This window comes from Sphaeramia orbicularis, chromosome 8 (genome assembly GCF_902148855.1).
Source record: "Sphaeramia orbicularis chromosome 8, fSphaOr1.1, whole genome shotgun sequence".
NCBI classification, from domain to species: Eukaryota; Metazoa; Chordata; class Actinopteri; order Kurtiformes; family Apogonidae; genus Sphaeramia; species Sphaeramia orbicularis.
The window spans coordinates 4,159,523-4,181,567 of record NC_043964.1 but is presented as its reverse complement, the minus strand read 5'-3'; the positions used below and the strand labels follow the sequence as shown (position 1 = coordinate 4,181,567).

Sequence of the window (22,045 nt, the reverse complement as noted above, 5' to 3'; positions counted from 1 at the left end):
AGACCACCACCCCAACCACCACCTCAATAAACCTGAACCAGCTCCTTACTCTGCGACGACTGCTGCGTTTTGACCGCGCAGAGTTCAACGTCGTCTCCCTGTCAAAATACAATCAATTTAGGACACTTTATCAACATATTAATGTCGATTGAAACGCTATAAAAGTGTTTAATTCATTACCTTTCCGTCCGCGGCTCGCGCCTCATCCTGTGTGGCTCCTCGTGCAGATTTCCAGGCGGATGGAGTTCGGTTTGTTCGGTCAAACTCGGACCTTTTTTTTTTTTTTTTTTTTAAACGCACAGTAAAGGTTTTCTTCTTTTTCTTCTTCTTCTTGTGCTTTCAGGCAGAGTATCGTTTTTAAAAACATACCGAACTTTTCTCTGAAGTTTCTCCTCTTCGTAAAAGTCGACAAAGACGCGCACAAACGTTGACAAGGCGTTGAATTCACCTGCTTTCCCGCGCTGCTGGTTCCAGCCATTTAAAGGGTTGATTAGTGTCACCTGTGCAAATGACGTCAGTAGGATGCGCACGCATACGAAGACATAAAGTAAATGAGAAAAAAAAAACAGATTTTCCTTAGACTTCTTCTGCTCTTGCTCTTTTGAAGAAAAGAGAATAAGATTTTTTTTTTTTTTTTTTTTTTTTTAAGGATCGTATTTTTCATTATCTGAAATTTAACAAATAGTTACCAAGAGTGGGGTGTGTTGCCCGTTTTGGGGGTTGTTGAAGCACCCCTTAATTGAATCCCAGCACCCCTAAAACTTAAGAGATTTTTTTTTACTGTATGTCCTTTTTTGACTAGCTAGAAAAATATCAAAACCATATACGGCACATGGTTGGAACGTAATATTTTAACAAGAAAAATACCCCCACCTTACCTCTATAATGGTTTGATCCACCCAGCCCCTCCCTCCTTTCCCCTAATTGATTCTGAGGGTCAGAGCATTAAGCCTTCCAGTTGGTCAGGTATAGCACCTGGCCTAAAGGATATGCGACACATTTCTTTACGTCTACCAGTCACTACCAACACATTATTACCATCAGCAGTCTTTATTTTTACTGCATTGAAACGTAGATCACTGTTTATGTTGTTATGTAGGAGTTAGCTGATGTTTTTTCTTGCTAGGAGATGTTGCAGATGGTTCAGTCAACCTCTGTCCTCTGTTTGAATAAGAGCGACAGAGGCTCCTGTTGTATCATGTGCATGTGTTTGTATAAAAGCCAAGACAGACAGCTTCATCATAGATATACATTTAATTAAAAGAAAGAAAGAAAGCGCTAGGTCCAAGAAAGAGTGAGAGACCAAATAGTGTGATTTCATTTTCCACAGCAACCAAATATTCTATAAGATTGATGTTGTAAGATGAATAAAGATATCAGTTAATATTAGGGATGCACAATAACTATCTGCACCAATACTGAACAAAAATGACATCATTCCGATAATTCCAATACTTAAAGTTTTCACAGATAAATAGAGCCCATAATAATAAATCTAAATGGACTCACTGCACAGCCTCACTACTTCCTGACCTTAAGATGACCTCTTTATTTCCAGTCTTTCATTGTTGGACACACTGATTAGTCCAGGTGTGCCTAATTAATCAGTAGTCACAAAAAGCTGTAGCAGGCACACCTGGATTAATCAGTGTGTCCAATAATGAAAGACTGGAAATAAAAGGAGCTACCTGAACTTCAGGAAGTAGTGGATATATTTTGTATAGTGCCATTTACTGTATTAATGTGTATTTTAGTATATATATATATATATATATATATATATATATATATATATATATATATATATATATATATATATATATATATATACATACATTTTATATTTTAGTGCATTTTAGTGCCATAATGTGTATTTTACTCTATTTTAGTATATTTTTTGTGTATCTGCATGTATTTTGTATATTTTAGTGCATTTTACTGTATTAATGTGTTTTTTAGTATATTTTAGCTTTTTTTTTTTTTTTTTTTTGTATATTTTAGCCTATATATTGTATATTTTAGTGCATTTTAGAGTATTTTTCTGTCCATATTTGTGTATAATAACTATGTTGACCTGTCTTTAAAGGTCACACATTTGGCTTCATCAAACAGGTGATACTTTCTGTCTGTCAGAAAATAAAACTGCACCTATAGTCTGTGTTTCAGTGTCCATCTGTACTCAGTATTTTACGACAAAGACAAACTACCTCTTCCACATTTGACCTTATGAAAAACAACCATTAGATAGAAACACCGCGGAGACGTAACGTCTCATCAAGCTAACGCGAGAGGACGACTTAACTCTGCGCAGGCGCACTGACAACTGTAGCCAACTGGAGGGAAGCTAAGCTAACCGCGAAAAGTTTGAATGAGCATTTCCCAAACAGAATTAGTCCGTGTTTTAACCTGCAGATACGGGTAGGCTCCATGCGAATCATGAGTGTTAAAACAGAACAGCTACAGTTTGTGACATTTAGTCCAAACGGTCTCCATGTGTGTTCCGGAGCAGCTCACCGCGGCTAAGAAAGCTAAGGTGGCTAAAGCTAAGACCTGTTGATAAATACATTGTATTGTGTCTGCCATAATTAAAGTATTAAACTCATCATACTAGAGGTGATTGTGGCCAGTACTATAAGTTTTACGTACACAATACTGCTCCGATATAAACTGTATTCTGTGTGTCTCAAAATGTCGTAGCTTGTGTTTCCAATCATATTAATATAGTATGAAATCATGTATGTGTGTCAGTGAGGCAGGACGTTTGGTACATGTACAAAGTTAGAGATGGAACATACGAGAGGATATTCTGTCCACAGATACACTGAACTTACAGTAACCTGTGTTTGAATCACATTGAATTAGACTGTGTAATTTAGCGCTTTTCACAGATAAAAATCACAAAGTGCTTTACATAAAATGGGTGCAGTAAAACAACATAGGAATAATTTCATAAAATAAATAAAAAGGATAAATCCATCAACCAAAGGCTTTCCTAAATAAAAATGTCTTGAGTTGCTTTTTTACTCAAGACACAGAGTCAACCACATGGAGGGACAGGGACAGGTCATTTCAGAGTCTGGGGGGCTACAGCCTGAAAGGACAGGTCTACCCGGGTTTTAAAATGAGTCTTTGGGACCTTCAGGAGGTTCTGGTCTGAAGACTTAAGTGTGTGCCCTGAGGAGTAGGGGCACAACAAAAAAATAATAATCTCTAATCTAACTAATCCACCTGTCTAATTTGAAAATGTGTGTGTGTGTTTATATCGAGGTGTGGTCAGTGAATGCAGCACCATCTGGACAGTGAAGGAGATGAGCCACAGTGATCCACGGACTATTAAAGGAATGACACTTCCAGTGTCATATGAGATGGTACATGTTCATTAAATCCATCTGGTCTGGTATACAGATCTGATAACTCCTTTTCTGTGCTGATGCTGCTGGGTGAGATATTTAGTCTTTATTCCATTCTACTTTGTCTGAAATGTATGTCTTGGTTTTGGGAAAAATGTTTTGAAGAGCAGTTCACAAAGAGTTTACTTTAGCATGTTTTAAGTTTGAGTTTATTTGAGTTTCTTGTGAATTGCTTTCGTGGTATCTCCACGACATCTGTCGAGAAGGACACATGAGTCTGTACGGTCAATTGGTACAAAGCATTTAATGACATCACATGGTCACATTATACGACACACCCAATCGTGTTTCCCATATTATCGCCCTGCAGTGATTCAATTATTCAAATGTAGCGGCAACACTGAAGGAGAAGTACACTGCAGGGTAGTTTAAAAGTTGTGGGTTTTTTTGCTCTTTTACACCTTTCTGTGAGGTGATACTCAACGTATACTTTATAATGCTTAGTCTACCACAACCTGACCTGTGTCAAATTGACTTGTGTGAACCATTTTAGCATGGGAGTTGGTGAGTCAAAAAGTTGTTGTTAGTCTTGGTTTATATGGATATGGTTAGATGTATTGTTGATTGAATGAATGTATTATTGATTGAATTTTGACTAATTATTTAATGCCACTAGTATTATTCATATTCAGAAATCTTTATTTACTCCCATGGGGCAATGTAAGGCACATATAAGCAGCATGACTTGAAAACAGGACAGTATGTATAGAAACAGGGCATGTTTTTAAAAAGATCTAAGTAGAAAAATAAACACTATATACACAGTATATCCAGACAGTGTAATGTAAACATGAGATGCATGGGGTTGTAGAGATATTAATGAGTAAAAAAAAATAAATTAAAGAACAGCAGCAGTACATGACAGACTATGTAGAACAAACTTAAGGTGCATATTGTTTTTTTGTTTTTTTTTGTCAGGAGTTGTTGGTGGGCGGTTCTCATGTTTTGCAGACTCATCTGTGGGGGTGAGGGTCTCAAGTAAGAGATAATCTACAAGGAGCACCATTTTCTGCTGTTGGGGGGGTTGTTTGCCTTGACTAGTTAAAGGGGAGAAAGAGTGAAGAAAGAAAGAAAGAGAGAAAAACCTCAAATGAGTGAAAATGTAAAGAGAAAAATAAATTTGGTATTTATATAAATATTCATTTAAATAAATAATTTCAGTTAAAAATGTAATATTATTTACATCATCATGGCTTCACATGTATGATAAGAGTCACACCCTAAACATAATGACATGATAATATTGAATCTGACTCTTAGCACCACCTATTAGTACCAGTAAATGTTTTGGTGTTTTGATGTACATGTTGAACAAATGCATCTCAAATTTGGTCAGAAAAGCCTTAACAAGTTGATGATTCAATCCATTCAAGTTGATGACCTTTTGTGACATCATATGATCATGGCAGCATGATGAGTTCTGAGGTTTTGTCATGAAACAACTCTTTCATGAACTCATTGTTGAATCTGCATCAAATTTCACTTATAGAATAAGAGTATTGAGTTTTCTCACACATTCAGGCCCTCAAAACTAACTACAAAACGATAATAATAATAATAATTAATAATAATAGCAATAATTATAGAAAACATTTCATATGCATTAGGGCCTTTGCAGCCAATTCTCAGCACTTCGGCCCTAATAATAATACATTGATATTAGTCTTACTTTACTTTCAATGACCGAACTAAATGAGTTTTTTCAGTGTTTTGTGATTCTGTAACAATTTGAAGAATCTACCAACACTGGAGAGAACCTGACAATTTTTTAACATCTTTCAATATCTCTGTTATTTTCTGGTCTCATACAGGAAACACACCTCTTAAGGAGAAACCATCAAATACTGGTTGTCTTGAAAATGTCCTGTTGATTACATAACTAGTTCATTTTGTTTATCTGCTTAATCTGGTCCTGAAGAGATGTGTGTGTTCTGTTACATTCCATTGCATTTCAGTGACCACCTCTTCTTTTTCTCTCTGTTTTCATGTAGAAAGAAGCCAAAGGTGGATTTTAAGTGAAACCTAAAAGTTGTATCTGGCAAAGATCACCTGATTCCAACAAACATGGATGGAGGACACACCTGTGACCAGTGTGGGGAGAATTTCACCGGAATGCATAATCTTAAGATGCACCTACGCAGCCACAGAGGTGAAAGACCATATGGTTGTGACCAGTGTGGGAAGACTTTCACCCACATGCATAACTTGAAGTCATACCTACGCATCCACAGCAGAGAAAAACCATATCTGTGACCAGTGTGGAAAGGCTTTCAGCAGACAGAGTGATCTTAAAATACATCAATGCAGCCATACTGGGGAAAGACCATATGACTGTGGCCAGTGTGGGAAGACATTCACTCACACAAATAACCTCAGGAGATACTTACGCATCCACAGTGGAGAAAGACCATATGAGTGTGACTAGTGTGGGAAGACTTTCACCCACATCAGTAGCCTTAAGAGACACCTACATATCCACAGCAAAGAAAGACCAGATGACTGTGACCAGTGTGGGAAGACTTTCAACCAAATCAATGACCTTAAGACACACCTATGCATCCACACATGAGAAAGACCATATGACTGTAACCAATGTGGGAAGGCTTTCAGGGACTTCTCTGAATTCTATTCTCACCGTCACGTTCACCACAAGAAGTTGATGTACGCATGTGACAAGTGCATAAAGATATTCTGATCGTCTAACTCTTACAAGTGTCACCAATGGACCCATACTGGAGAGAAACTCTACCAGTGCAGATTTTGTGACAGATCTTTTATCACAGGTTCACAATATACCAAACATGAATGTGTCAAACATTTACACAAAGGACAAAAACTGAACAATTGCACAAAAATGAAGGCTCTAGAAATGAATTAAAACAATCAGTGTCATAACACACCAAAACAGTTACTGATGTGTTACTGATGAGAAAAAAGATTCTTGTCATCCTCTGCTCTCTCCAGTCATCAGCACAGATGTGAGTCATCAATGTTTGAACCAAAAAGTACCTCAGCGTCAGATGACAACAAGAAACCCAGTGTGTCTGAACCAGCACCACCAACTACTTTTGACAAGAACATCAAACTTAAAAACTTCCAGATCTGGTTCCATAGAGTCCAGATGTGAAGACAAACATCAGACTTACAGCTGTGTTTTGTTGTCCTCAGAATAAAGAAGTGTGTTCTAATGCAGCACCTTCTCAAAACAGGGATGTTACAGAACAACCTCAACCTGCCACAACATGTAAAGTTAAACTAGTGTAGATCAACAAGGACGTGGTTTCAATGGGGATACTACTATTAACTTTGTGAACGTTTAATCAGTCGCTTGTTATTCTGTTGCTGGTTAGGGTTCACACCTTTTCAGTGTTCACAAATGAAACCAGCTACTCCTGTAACAATTTCCCACAATTTTTCTGTGCAGTTTAAGTTCATCTTCCAAAATTTTCTACTCTTTGGTAAGACTATATTATGTTCTTTAAAAACTGAAATAAAAAAAAAAAATTGAAATTGAAATTTCTGACTTCCAATTTTGCTCAAAATGTGTTCTTTCTCGCTGAATGGTTAGTGCAATATTTTTGTTAAACTCTTGAATTACAACACACTTTAATTCCATTCAGCCATTTCTTAAACAACATTCACATGTGGAGATATTCATTCTTCATTGGGATAAATAATATTTACATGCATTTGATTATTAGCAGCAGCTGTTTACATGAGAATATGATGCAAATAATCCAGAAAAGAAAAGCAAACTTCAATAAATCAACTAAATTAGGGTTTAGAGCAGAGTTGTAACATTTGATCAGATCTAACATGAAGTTTCACATGAATTTCAAAGGATGTTTAAGTGAAAATACAAAGATGGTGACAATTTTAAATGAGCATACATGTAGTTCCTCCTTTTGAACTGAAGATGGCGCCATTTAATCCATTTATTCACTTGTTTCAGACCAACTATTCCATCAACTCACCTGAATCTGAGGTTGAGATGAATTTTTCCGCTGAAGCTCCATTTCAAGTACTTGACATGTTAGTGAACTTCAGACCCCCAGGTCATATGAGGCTTATTGGAACCTCCACCTAAAGGTCAATGGTCACCTCATCTGCACTTCATTTGTTAGTTTGGTTTTTTTTACAGGTTTTACAAACAAATACCATCATGTCCAGACTCGTCGTGACTTCAAGCACTCTACATCTACACATCACACAAACACAATGAGGAGCCTGAACTGTAGAGTCCAAGCCCAACAAACAGTGGTTCAGTGAATGTGGTGTTGAAGGTGTGGAGGTGGATCAGTTTGTCAGAGGAAACTCTGTAGAAGGACACAGATCCAGCAGGACAGTCCACATACACTGATACTCTACCAGAAGAGGAGGAGGACCGAGGGAGGTGTGTGTACTTATTATTATAGCAAACAGAGTAAGAATCATTAGAGTACATCAGACTCCAGGAGTGATCGTTCCATCCAAACACAGGTTCTCTACTGCCTCTTTTCCTTCTGATTCCTCTGTAAGTCACTGATATGCAGACCTCTCCACTCCACTCCACCTCCCAGTAACAGCGACCAGTCAGACCGGTTGAACACAGCAGCTGAGGATGGACCTCAAATCTGTCCTGATGGTCAGGATATGACTGAACCTCATCCACATGTACCACCTTCTTGTTGTTTTTAGACAGTTTGAGTTTTGTATTCGCTGTGTTCGGATCCAGGGTGAGCTCGCAGAAATCTGATGGACAGAAATAAAGTAATAAATAAATAAAAAAGGTCTTGAAGGCAGAACTTATTTGCACAGAATGAAGCTGAATTATGTAAAAGTTGAGCTGACTTTGGACAGTGGATGGAAACTAAAGGAATCACTGGCTCTCTTATGATTGGTCACTTTCTGTACTGTCACACATCTTGACTTCCAAAGAACACAAAAGACGGAGGAGCTTCTACTAAAGAGGCTTTTTCATAACAGTTTTCAGTCCAAAATGGTAGATAGGTTGCTTTGCTGCTGCACTGATGCAGCCATGGAGCAAATATTAGCTTTCACTTCAACCCCACAATTCACTTCTACCTACCATTTTAATGATTAACCCTTTATTGGGCAAGTGACTATTTTTGGTAATTTTTGCAAATATTAGTTATGGGGCCAATCTTGTGGCTCATTGAGGTTAAGAAGCGTGTTGGTTTTTATAAAACTATACAGTGAATCAGAGAGATTTTATCAGACTGATGTTATGAAATTGCGTTGTATGTCACACCAGTTCTTATGGCATTTGGCGTGCTGTACGTACGCATTTTCATCCTTTCACATATTATTCAATGCCATTTGATTGTGTGTCATTGTATGCCAAGATCTCCGGTTGACATATTCGTAACCACTAACCCTAACTGCATGGTATTTGACGCAGCGTGAACATGCGGAAAGCTTATAATGCATACAGATAACACCCCAATTAAAAGTGACATGTTATCTGTACGCAATTCATGATATCATGTTGGATTTCATAGACATTTCAAAGCTGTAAATAGTGAATATGAGTGATTTTTGTCAGTTTATGACCTTATAGTAGCTATTTTATTGCATGTGTTTACTTTTTAGCAAGTGCTGTTTGGATGTTTAATGGCAAGAGGAGGGAGACTGTTGTCACAGCAACCAACCAGGAGGTAGATGACAATGTCCAATAACACACTAAGGTTGAAATTTTTATTTCAGTGAATGTCCTATAAAGAGTTAAGGTTGTTGTCTTCTATGTTTGATCCAGTGTAAATCCCACTTACACTTCCTCAGACCTGGTGTCAACCATCGGACTCCACCAGGCTCCAACCTGAAAGGAGGAGGGGGGTCATTGTAGCGTTAAACATGGACGTGACATCACTCTGATTCATGGAAGCTTTTCTGTTCACATCCAATCAAATATTCCTGTTAGTCTCTTATTGAACATCTTTATCTTTGACTGTAGTCCAAGGGTCATCAGTCCTGGTCCTTGAGGGTCGATATCCTGCATGTTTTAGATGTTTCTCTCTTCCAGCACACCTGAAGGTCTTTATCAGGCTTCTGCAGAGCTTGATGATAGGCTGATCATCTGATTCAGGTGTGTTGGAAGAGGAACACATTTAAAACATGCAGGATACCGGCCCTCAAGGACCAGGATTGGTGACCCCTGCCATAGTCTGTAACTTAAGTAGAGCATGTATAATCAGCTCTGACACAGTGTTCCTGTCAGCTCCACCTGACATTCTCTGTGTGTGCTTCAGCTCAGTCCATACCTGACAGTGTCCAGTGTCCAGTGTGGGTCCTCCACTAGAGCAGACAGCTCCTGTCCTGAGTCTCCTGGATGGTTGTAGCTCAGGTCTAGCAGTCTGAGATGGGACGGATTCGATTTTAGGGCTGAGACCAGAGAAGAACACCCCTCCTCTGTGATCAGACATCCTGATAATCTGCAACACAAAACATCACACATCATCTGAGGAGGAAAAGAAGCAGCGTCAGCTGGTGGACCCAGTTATTCTGTGGATGGATTTAATTGCAAATGGGATTTCACTGGAGCCAGTTTCTATTGCATTGACTTGGTTCAGGACAAGATCTGAACAGAGACTAAGATTAGTACAGCTGATCTAAATAAACTTCAGACAACACATTAAAGGTTAGAATGAATGCATATCATGGTTTTAATCATCATCATCTTTCACACTGGTTGAACAGTCCAAACCTGAGAGTCTCCAATATGCAGTGTGGACTCCTTAGTCCATCTGAGAGTATCTTCAGTCCTGAATCCTTCAGATCGTTGTTACTGAGGTCCAGATGATTGAGACTAGAGAACTGGGATCTTAGAGCTGAGGACAGACCTTCACAGCTTCTCTCTAACAGGTTACAGCCACTCAAACTGAAAAGAATACAGATCATATTTAACTTAGGGCTTTTGACTGAAACAATATGAAATAAACAAAGCTCTCAACTTGTGATGGAATTCATAGTAACTTTATACAGAATTAAAATGGGCTCTTTTGATAGGATTTACTAAACTGAGACAGACTAAACATAAGCTGATGGAAATTTTAACTTTATCTGACCTGAGGGTCTCCAGTTTACAGTCTGGACTCTTTAGTCCATCTGACAGGATCTTCAGTCCTGAATCCTTCAGGTCATTGTGGTTGAGGTCCACATGTCTAAGACTAGAGGACTGGGATCTGAGAACTGAGGACAGACCTTCACAGCTTCTGTCTGACATGTTAGAGACACTCAACCTGCAAAGATATGAAAGACAGGTTTGTTATTTTTATAAATTTACCACTATACTAGATAGATCTTCAATTTTCCAGTGCTTTTGTCCTTACAGAGCTTTGTTGGAGGCTTTTACCAGTGGCATCAGCCTTAAAAGAGCATCTTCTGAAGCAGAGAATTGGTTCAGGTCAAACACATCCAGCTCTTTATCGGATGACAGTAAGATGAAGACCAGAGCTGACCACTGAGCAGGAGACAGAACAGATGTGGAGAGACGGCCTGATCTCAGGTACCGTTGGATCTGATCCACCAGAGATCGATCCTCTAGTTCATTCAGACAGTGGAACAGGTTGATGCTTCTTTCTGCAGACAGATTGTCATTGATCTTCTCCTTGATGTACTCAGCTGTCTTCTTGGTCTCCGAGCTACTTCCTGTCTGTTTCATCAGACCTCGTAGGAGTCTGTGATTGGTCGGCAGTGACAGACCCAGGAGGAAGCGCAGGAACAGGTCCAGGTGTCCATTTGGACTCTGTAAGGCCTGGTCTACAGCGGTCTGGTAGAACTGTGCCTCTGCAGATCCAGACCTCTGGGATGTGGTTTGTTGTTCTGACAGTAGATTGACTCCAGTGTTGGTGAAGGTCTGATGGACATGAAGAGCAGCCAGAAACTCCTGGACACTCAGATGGATGAAGCAGAACCTCTGGTCCTGGTACAGTCCACTCTCCTCTATAAAGACCTGTGTGAACACTCCTGAGTACACTGAGGCTGAGCTGATATCGATGCCACACTCTGTCAGGTCGGATTCATAGAAGATCAGGTTTCCTTTCTTCAGCTGCTCAAAGGCCAGTTTTCCCAGAGACTCAATCATCTTCCTGGTCTCTGGACTCCAGTGTGGATCTGTCTCAGATCTTCCATCATACTTGACATTCTTCAGTTTGGCCTGAACCACCAGGAAGTGGATGTACATCTCAGTCAGGGTCTTGGGCAGTTGTCTTCTGTCTGTGGTCTTCAACACGTCCTCCAGAACTGTAGCAGTGATCCAGCAGAAGACTGGGATATGACACATGATGTGGACGCTTCGTGACGTCTTGATGTGGGAGATGATTGTGTTGGTCTGTTCTTCATCTGTGAACCTCTTCCTGAAGTACTCCTCCTTCTGTGGGTCAGTGAACCCTCTGACCTCTGTCACCATGTCCACACACTGAGCAGGGATCTGACTGGCTGCTGCAGGTCGTGTGGTTATCCAGAGGCGAGCAGAGGGAAGCAGGTTCCCTCTGATGAGGTTCATCAGCAGCACATCCACTGAGGTGGACTCTGTAACATCAGTCAGGATCTGAGTGTTGTTGAAGTCCAGAGGAGGTCGACACTCATCCAGACCGTCTAAGATGAACACCACCTGGAGGTCTTCAAAGATCCAGATTCCTGCTTCCTTTATTTCATGAAAGAATTGATGAACCAGTTCCACCAAGCTGAACTTCTTCTGTTTCAGCACATTCAGCTCTCTGAAGGTGAATGGAAATATGAAGTGGATGTCCTGGTTGGCTTTGTCTTCAGCCCAGTCCAGACTGAACTTCTGTGTGGACACTGTTTTCCCGATGCCGGCCACGCCCTTTGTCAGCACTGTTCTGATTGGTTCATGTCTGTCAGGTGGTCTTTTAAAGATGTCTTCACATGTGATGGTTGTTGGTGGTCTGTGTGGGTTCCTGGATGCTGTTTCAATCTGTCTGACCTCATGGTCCTGGTTGACCTCTGTAGCCCCTCCCTCTGTGATGTAGAGCTCTGTGTAGATCTGGTTCAGGAAGGTTGGGTTTCCTGCTTTAGCGATGCCCTCAAACACACACTGAAACTTCTGCTTCAGGTTTACCTTCAGTTGTCGGTGACACCGGTCAACGCTCTCTGGGTGACGACAAAGAAGACGATTAAGAGGATGTTACAGACACAATACACACACATACTGTATGTATATATATGACTGACCTTCAGATACTGGGCTGTTTTTTGAAAATTTCTTCACCAGATCAGTCTTGTTCATCTTCCCCAGAACCATTACAGTGACTCTTTGAGTATCTGTGCAGTAGGTCTGGACCATCAGATCCACCGTGTCCATCCGGTCTGCTTTGTCTAGTCGACCTTTTGGGATGGGTGGTTTTTCACTGTTTAAGAACCACTTGAACTTTTTAAAGTCGCCATCGACCAAATCCTCCAGAGTACTGAACAGACTTTCTTTAAGTGTTGCCATCTGTAAAGATCCAAAAGAACATCTTCACCTTAAACAACCAGATCTGTTTCTGATGTGATCATTAACTCATTCATTGACATAATCCTCACATTTAACTAACCTTCTGTCCAAATATTTCAAACAAAAATTACACAAACATTCTTCATTTTATAGAAAAGACAAATACATCTGGAAGAGTTCCACATTAATAACCTGTATAGAATCAGCCGTGAAAGTTACTCTGTCAAGTTAGCATTTAATATGTTACATGTACATTAGTAACGTACAATGGATCCATTAAATTGGATGTTGACCTCAGTAGAAGACCTTAAAACCTCACCTCAAGTCCTGCGTCTGTTTCCTGAATATGGTCCATACGACTACATTTACTTTAATGTCTTTTAAATATTGAGGGGACTGATCAGGAGCTCACCTGAAGCTCAGAAGATGTCCTGACTGATTCCTCATCAGTCTGCACTACTTCACCAACCTGCTGATCCATCTCCTACAGACAAAACAATGCATCAATACTAGTAACACATGGGATTTAAGGACATATATCCACTAATAATTGTTCAGTCCAGCTGACAGTTACACCTGTAGACCTTTAGATGCCCGCTGAAATAACAGTGAACTAACAGGCTGGTGACATTAAGTAGCAGGTTTCCACTGACTGGTAGTTTAACTGGATAAATCAAGTTTATATCCTGTTTTATATGAAGAAGAAGACGAAAGAAGAATAAGAAGAGGAGGAGGAAGAGGAAGAAGGAGGAGGAGAAGAAGAAGAAGGAGGAGGAGGAGCAGAAGAAAAAGAAGAAGAAAGTAGTTCAACCCTCCCCAGAATGGTTACACTCATTATCTGTTATTTTACATTCTCTAATGTTACGGTCAAGTCTTCTATGTATGCAGAAATAGTTCAGGAAACTCTCCTTTGTCAGTCCCATTCCATGATGACCGTTTATTGCCACCATCGATACTGGACAGTGGATTCACTGTCTGGTCTGACTTTAGTGTTACGACATAAAACACTAGTACACTGACAGAACCTCCCTCTCTCTCTCTCTCTATCTATCTATCTATATACATATTTATATATATATATATATATACATATATATATATATACACACACACACACACATATATATATATACACATATATATATGTATATATATATATACAGTATATATACTATATATATATATATATATATATATATATATATAAATTTTTTTTTTTTTTTTTTTTTTTTTTCAATTCCTTAAAATCATTTCTTTTGCTGTCTTCATGTCTGGAGCTTTAACCATGAACCTGAATGTGAATTTCCAAGTCTTGTGTCTGACTTTTATCTGTAGACAACGACTCAGGAAAGTCATAAACACGTTGAAGTTGGTTTATTGAACCTAAACAGCAGCTCTTTATCACATGATCACATTCTAGTTCATTAATAATTTACCAAACTGTGGATGTGTATTGTTCAAAGATTAACAGTTACCAGTGACTCACATAAAAGGGTGAGATCAAGGGCGTCTTGGATGGACCGCCCACTACTTTTCGATTCATAACTTTTCATTCATAACTTTTGAACCAGACAAGTTTAAGACAAATATTACTCATAATTGGAAAGGTCTAAATGCCATCTTAAACAGACTCAAAGGGCAAAATTTAGTTTCAAATATTTTTAAATGAAAAATATCAAAAACTACTGCATCACAGATGGACAAAAAATTAACATCTATTTTTTGCAAGAATTACAAAGTTCTCAAAAGTGAAGTTCCTCTGACATTTTCATCCTTAAATGTATTCAGTGTAAACCTCAAACCCTCTATTTTACAACCTAATAATTGGATAGAGGAAAAAAATATGTTATCATACCTAAATAGCAAGAGTTTTGACAAATGTCAGCGTCACAGATGGACAACAAAAGTAAATAATAATCAAATTAAACATTTTTTTCTTTCAATTATCAATGTCATACATTTTTTGGACAATATTTACAACAGACAAATAATATTAACATTATATTCAAATGTGTTTTGCGTAGATATATGCATTTATTAATTTTAAACACTGTGTGTTTAGAATATGACATAAATAATATAATAGTCAAATATCAATGTATTTGGAATAAATTTAGTTTATTTATGAGAGTTTATAAAATGAACCCAGAATGACGGCACAAAACTATGTCACTTTCCGAACATTCACACTCATAAAACTCCTCAAATTTTTTTTTTCACAAATTTTTTTCTCATTTCAAAATCCATTTTCCTGAAAACATAAGTAATTACCTACCCAAAAATGTAAGTTTGGCGTACATTATTGTAATTACATTTTTTGGACCAGATGTTAACCTTCCTTTGACTTCGCCCAAAAACAACTCAAAGGGTGTCTGCAGGGAATTTTCAATGCTAGCTATTTCAAAAGATCACGTTTAATACCAGCAGTTCCATCAGGTAACGTACATTATAGCCTGTTGTCAAGTACATGTGAGTACTAAGTCCCTGCTCTGTCAGTCAGACATGGTCAGTGCCATGTTTCCTCCTTCATGGGCTGTTCCAACACTGGTAGTGACACACTAACGTTGGTTTGTCTGATTACCTGGGCTGTGGTGGACTGGTCACTGACCCCGTACAGATGACACCAGTCAAAGGTGACACATTATCGACCAGTGCTGGGTCACGTCTCTGGGACAATGGTGGAGTACAAAGCTTACAGCTGCACAAACAACCAGCGCAAACACATGCTTTAACTCAATCATGCTCATTGACTGCTGCTTGTTTACTTGCACTTGATCACCCGGAATCAACAATAGTACGTCACTTACCTCCAACAATGGCTGCTCCCCATAGGTTCTGCCCCCACCCGAAATTCATATAATAAAAAGGTCCAGTGTGGTGCATTTATGGCCATTTTTTTTTCTGAATTTGTGCCTCTCTTGCTTATAGTAATACACAAAGCACAATTAATGTCGTAAATATGACCAGTACAGGTTGACTTTAATGAATCCAAACTGACTTTAAACATAATAAACGTTTGTAAAATGTTTCTAGAGCAGTTTATTGTGAAAGAATCAGATCAAAGTCTCCTGATTGAATTCATAGAATCAGAGTTAAAACTCACCTGTAGACGTCTGACAGACAAGGGTTGGTGTTTTTTCACAGCTGAGCTTTTTCCTGGATCAGTCTGAGTCTCACCTGTGAAGACATCAGCTGCAGTGGGAGGAGCTTTGAACCATGGCGTTACTGGATAAACTATAGTTGAATGTAATGTACATGTAAAGCCCCTAGGCCGCCTCTGAATTTTGACACAGCAGTGAAAGTAAATAACAAAATGTAACTATTAGTGACTTCAACATCCATTTTTGTATGTCTGATACATAATCAAACATCATTAAAAAAAATTCTAATAAAAAAAATGGGTGTGGTCTCACTTTGTAAGTTATGATGATGAGATATCAGATCTTGTTTCTAAAAATTTGAGAAATTAATTCCATATTTTATGGGAGATATTAGTTTTCCATTTAACTGTGTACATGAGCCTTTCAATATTCACGCAGAATGAGAGTTTCGCTATCCATTAATTCAACAATTTCCAGTTTTCCAGCGTCTAGCGATTAGATGCTTCATAATTTATTAGAGGTTCACCAGCCTACTTTCATGAATTCTAAGTGCTAAAGTTTCTGGAATTATTTTATTTTATTTTATTTTATTTTATTTTATTTTATTTTATTTTATTTTATTTTATTTAAACAGGAAGTCCCATCAAGATTAGCAATCTCTTTTGCAAGAGATTGCCAAGGTAGCAGCCATACAAAGTCCAAACAACATAAAGCACATACATGATACACAATTAACAATAAAACACAAAAACAACTATTCAACCATAATGGCATCAAGAAAAACAATGATATTCCTAAACCTAGAAGACAGATCTCTGGCCACATTGGGATTTTTTTAAATCTATAATATTAGAAATTGTGTTAATTATCCTTCTCTAAAATTCTTCCATTATGTTCACATTTCCAAATACAGTAATACAAGGTACCTCTCTCGGTTCCACATTTCACACAGGTGTCAGGGATACTGGGGTTGAATTTGTTAAGTTTTTCAGGACTTATATAGGCTCTCATAAGGCAGTTATTCTGAATTAAGTTAAATCTGCTATTAACAGATATTGTTTGCACCTGGGAACAAGCTTCCTCCCATTCCTGCTCTGTAATATCTGTTTGGACGGTCCGGTGGAGGTTTGATGTGTGTGTAAGTTGTGTGATGGTGTGTGTGTGGTATGCGGTCCCGTCGGGCCCCCGGTTTTCCTGCTGACAGGCAGACTGGCGCACCGGGCCTGAACCGGATCGGCAGCGTCCCTCTTTGTGGCGGCGTCTGTTTGGATCCAGGGCTGCTGAGTCATATCGCTGCTCTGTCTGTCCCAGTTAAGCCCCTGATTTCCATCACAGCCCGTTCCCATGACACCATACGGCTGCAGCCCCAGCAGAGACATCAGGCAGAACGGGGGGGGTCAAAGTCAGTTTAGTTCAGGGGCCACATCCTCCCAATATGAGCTGAAGGGGGTCAGACCAGTAAAATAATAACATAATAATATATAAATAATGACAACTACAATCTTTTTTTTTTTTTTTTATAATTTTATTTGTGGATTTTTAACAGCATTACACGGATGCATCATACAGTCTTTACATTTTTACTGTTTTTGAACACAAGTTCCCACCCTCAACTTAAATATAAACCTAAACATGTAAATATATTTACCAGAAGACATCAAGATTATGAAAGCAAAATAAATACATAAAATAGACAACTACAATCTTTTCTCTATGTTTTAGTGTGAAGAAAGTAAAATTACATTATGAAAATGTTTACATCTGCAGATCATCCTTTAAAAATGTGAATAACATGAACAACCATGAAAACAATGAGCAATTTTAACAATATTATGCCTTAGCTTCTCATTTCAGAGATGGTTTTTACTTAATTTCTCTCAACACTGATTTTTTTTTTTTTTTTTTTTTTTTTTTTTTGTTATTGCCTCTGATTTTAAATGTTCTGCCACTAAATTTCTAAAATATTTTTTGTGCTCTGACTGTAAATAATCATTTTCTACCACAGCCAACTATCTACTTTCTTCACATCTCATGTAGGAATAAAAATCTCACATTAAACTTTAAGGAAATATTGATTTTTGTATCTGGATGCTTCTATGAAACTGGTCCTAAAAACAGGTTTGGAAGCACTTTGGGTCTATTTAAAAAAAAAAAAATACTTACTGAGATAAAAGAGAAACCATTTTTCAGATAAAACACATTTTTGTATTATTTTACATTATATTTAATATATAAATCTGCATGTAACACGGTCAAAAGGACACGAAAATTACACGCTACTTTTTTTTTTTTTAATATCTCTTTATTCTCTCACAGGTACATTTTAGGAATTGAATTAATTATCCAAGGCGGAGTGTTTCACAAAAATGACCACTGTTGAAAAATCATTGATGATTTATATGTTTAAATGTTCAGGTTCTGCATGTAACACCTGTGGACACGATGGGTTCCACACCAAACCTGGAATGAGACTGAGACTGATGAAAAACCCACATGTGTGAAAAACCACTAGGATCCACACATTTAACACAGTGTCTTTATTCAGAGTCTATAGAAGACCATTTATACACATGTTTTCACATCTAATGCACTGACACCTAGGGAGATTTAATGTCCATATTTGGGTCCAATTTTTGCTCCCAATATTTTATAAAAAAAAAAAATAATAATTATGGGATGGCTCAGAGCAAATGTATAATTTTTTTTCATTTATCTGAGGTCATCATTAGGTCCATCCTGAGGGGAAATATGTTTGCATTTACCTTTTATTTTTGGGTCTAAAAAGCTGGAAAAGTGCCAAAAAGGTACCAAAATAAACCCAGTTACATCGAAGCACCCATCTTAAAACATCATAAACAGGACATCTTACAGCTATAGACATGATGTGTCCCAGTATTTTTGTCTATATCATTTTATACATCAATATAACAATTTAAACCAACCAGTGCAATGACATTTATCCCAATATGAGACTATATTATGAAATTTGTCATTATTGTTTTGTATCCCAGACCCCTGTTTGAAAAGAAACACCTGAATTCAACGTGTCCACATACTTTTGTCCATATAGTGGATGTCCCACCCACTGACTGGTCCTATTGTAATGGTATTAATCTGTGAGCATTAGCATCAGCTACAGTAAATTAAGTCCAACAGATGACTGTATCAGGACAATAAACACTAGTTTCAGAAAAAGGCCTTTTGTTCCACAGTGTGTTTTCCTTCTCTCAGTTTTCAGACCCATCGTACAAATCTCTGCCTCCTGTTTTTCCTCATGAGACGATTGAAAGAGTGAAAAAAAAGAGGAAGAAACAAAACCCAGGAACAGAGAGAGAGAAAAAAACAAGTGGTGTCTTCCTGCCAACAATGAGCTCAGTCTTTTCATTTACTGGACTCACTGAGTTTGGACAAACCACAACTGTCCTGGAAACCAGACCGGGTCCACGGGGGGGGGGGGGGGGGGGGGGGGGGGGGGGGGGTGTTAGAACAGGATTAATAATAAACTATATGGACAGAAGTATGTGGACATGTTGAATTCAGGTGCTTCTTTTCTAACGGGGTCTGGGATACAAAACAATAATGACTAATGTCAGAATAGAGTTTTATATTATGGGATAAATATGATTGCAATGGTTAGTTTCTTAATTTCTAGTCCTGGAGGATAGATCTGAGATGACTATGTTAGGGGTCCTGGGTGCTCCGAGTAAATGAGTGAAAAGACCAAAATAATCAACAAAATAAACAGAATAATCAACAAATCACATATAAATTTACAAAGATGAAAAACTAATCAACAAAATGAACAAAATAATCAACAAAATGTACAAAAATGAACAAAATGATCAACAAATCACATATAAATTAACAAAAATGAAAGAAAAAAAAATCAAAATGAACAAAAATGAACAAAACTATCAACAAAATCTATAAAAATGAACAAATCAATGAAAATATTGATGTTTCTAAACTATATGGACAAAAGTATGTGGACATGTTGAATTCAGGTGTTTCTTTTCTAACAGGGGTCTGGGGTACAAAACAAGAAGGACTAATGTCAGAATAGAGTTTTATATTATGGGATAAATATCAGTACATTGGTTAATTTCTTAATTTCTAGTCCTGGAGGATGGATCTGAGATGACTATTTTTGGGGTCCTGGGTGCTCCGAGTAAATGAATACATGAGTAAAAAGACTAAAATAACCAACAAAATGAACAAAATAATCAACAAATCACAAATTAATTTCCAAAAATGAAAAACTAATAATAATAATAATAATAATAATAATAATAATAATAATCTTTATTTATATAGCACTTTTCATACATTAAAACTGTAGCACAAAGTGCTTTACATATCAGTTTAAAAATCAGTACCGCCCCCCACCCACACCCACCCACTCACCCGCACACACACACACACACACACACACACATATACATGCAAACCCACAAGCTCACACATACTTAAGAAGACTGACTGAGCACGGGTAGACCAGAACAAAAATGTACAAGTAAAGGTAAAAGATCAATTTAGGAGGCGCTGTCTCAGGGAGCCATCCGCACCAGGAGGCAGCCGCCGACCCCGGCGACCAGGCACCAGCAACACAGCCCCGCATCCCAACTAGCGGGAGAGGGCCAACTGGGACCCCCACCCACCAGAAAGGAGCGGACCCCAGTGAGAGAAGGCACCAGAGCCCCCGGAGTCCACAGCCGCCCCCCGGCATGGAGGGCTCCCTCTGATGAAACACCGGAGAATAAGAAACATTAAAAAGATATAAAAGAACTGATTAAAAGAAGCTAAATTTAAGACATATATGAAAATAATAAAAATATTAAACATTAAAATGATAAAACAGAAGCACTGGTCAACTAATCAACAAAATGAACAGAATAATCAACAAAATACACAAAAATGGACAAAATGATCAACAAATCACATATAAATGAATAAAAATGAGAAATAAAATTAACAAAAATGAACACAATAATCAACAAAATGCACAAAAATGAACAAAATGATCAACAAATCACATACAAATTAACAAAATGAAAAAAAAAAAAAATCAATAAAATGAACAAAAATGAAGAAAATAATCAACAAAAAGTACAAAAATGAACAAATCAATGAAAATGTTAATGTTTATAAACAATATGGACAAAAGTATGTGGACACGCTGAATTCAGGTGTTTCTTTTCTAACAGGGGTCTGGGATACAAAACAATAATGACTAATGTCAGAATACAGATTTATATCGTGAAAAAATAGGAAATATTGATGTTTATAAACTATTTGGACATAAATATTGGGACACATCACGTCTACAGCTGTTAGATGTCCTGTTCATGAGGATTAGAGACAGAAACATCAGTATTTACATGTAACTTTTGGATCAGTTTTTTCAGTTTTTAAATTTGTGTTGTGAACTGTTTGGACCACCGTGTAAAAGTGAAGCAGTAACCAATGCCATGTTTTTGCCAAGTTACTGTCAGGTCTGGTGTGAGCAGCATCCCAGTCTGACAGGTCAATAACAGGTCCCTGGACTTAGATGTGTCGATCAAAGAACAGCTGTTGTGTTTCCAGCTCTTTGGGCAGGATTGGGTTGGTTTGTGTCCACGTACATTTATCCTCCAGGAGAGTTGAGCAACAGTGGCTGAGGGGCTCACAATGGGGATTCTGGGTGTAAAATGACAGAATGAGTAAATAAATAAATAAATAAATATTTGGCAAATCTAAAAAAATTATAAATTACATTTTGCAAAACACAAAAATGTTTCACAAAACACAGCAACATGTCACAAAAAACCTTCATACAACCTTTTTATTTATTTATTTTTATAAAACTACAACAAAATTTCACACAGCAAAATTGACAAACATACAAAATACATAAACATTTCACAAAACACAGCAACATGTCACAAAAAACTTTTTTATAAACCACAACAAAGTTTTACACAATGAAATTTGTAAAAATATTTTTTAAAAAATTGAATCATATTTTACAGACCACAAAAATATCTCACAAAACACAGCAACATGTCACAAAAAACTTTTATAAAACCTTTTTATAAAACCAC

General features: G+C 37.7%; 1 protein-coding gene and 1 long non-coding RNA gene across 4 annotated transcripts; one reads left to right on the top strand and one right to left on the bottom strand.

Moving 5' to 3' along the window:
• Nucleotides 1-2,303: 2,303 nt before the first annotated feature.
• LOC115424558 (uncharacterized) lies at nucleotides 2,304-6,267 on the top strand. 3 transcript variants are annotated; one of them, XR_003936099.1, is made up of 3 exons: nucleotides 2,304-2,418; nucleotides 3,268-3,440; nucleotides 5,402-6,267. It is a non-coding gene; the product is annotated as an uncharacterized LOC115424558 (long non-coding RNA). The 3 variants fall into 3 exon arrangements; XR_003936098.1 differs by having other exon boundaries at nucleotides 2,412-2,533; nucleotides 3,268-3,368; XR_003936097.1 differs by having other exon boundaries at nucleotides 2,412-2,533.
• Nucleotides 6,268-7,608: 1,341 nt separating this feature from the next.
• LOC115424113 (NACHT, LRR and PYD domains-containing protein 3-like) lies at nucleotides 7,609-17,344 on the bottom strand. The gene is made up of 9 exons (XM_030141216.1): nucleotides 17,168-17,344; nucleotides 13,277-13,348; nucleotides 12,599-12,864; nucleotides 10,739-12,517; nucleotides 10,475-10,648; nucleotides 10,114-10,287; nucleotides 9,671-9,841; nucleotides 9,182-9,228; nucleotides 7,609-8,141 (listed from the first exon to the last, which is right to left on the bottom strand). Exons 1-9 carry the CDS (start codon nucleotides 17,342-17,344, stop codon nucleotides 7,609-7,611), a joined length of 3,393 nt encoding a protein of 1,130 aa, XP_029997076.1.
• Between the last annotated feature and the right edge of the window lie 4,701 nt (nucleotides 17,345-22,045).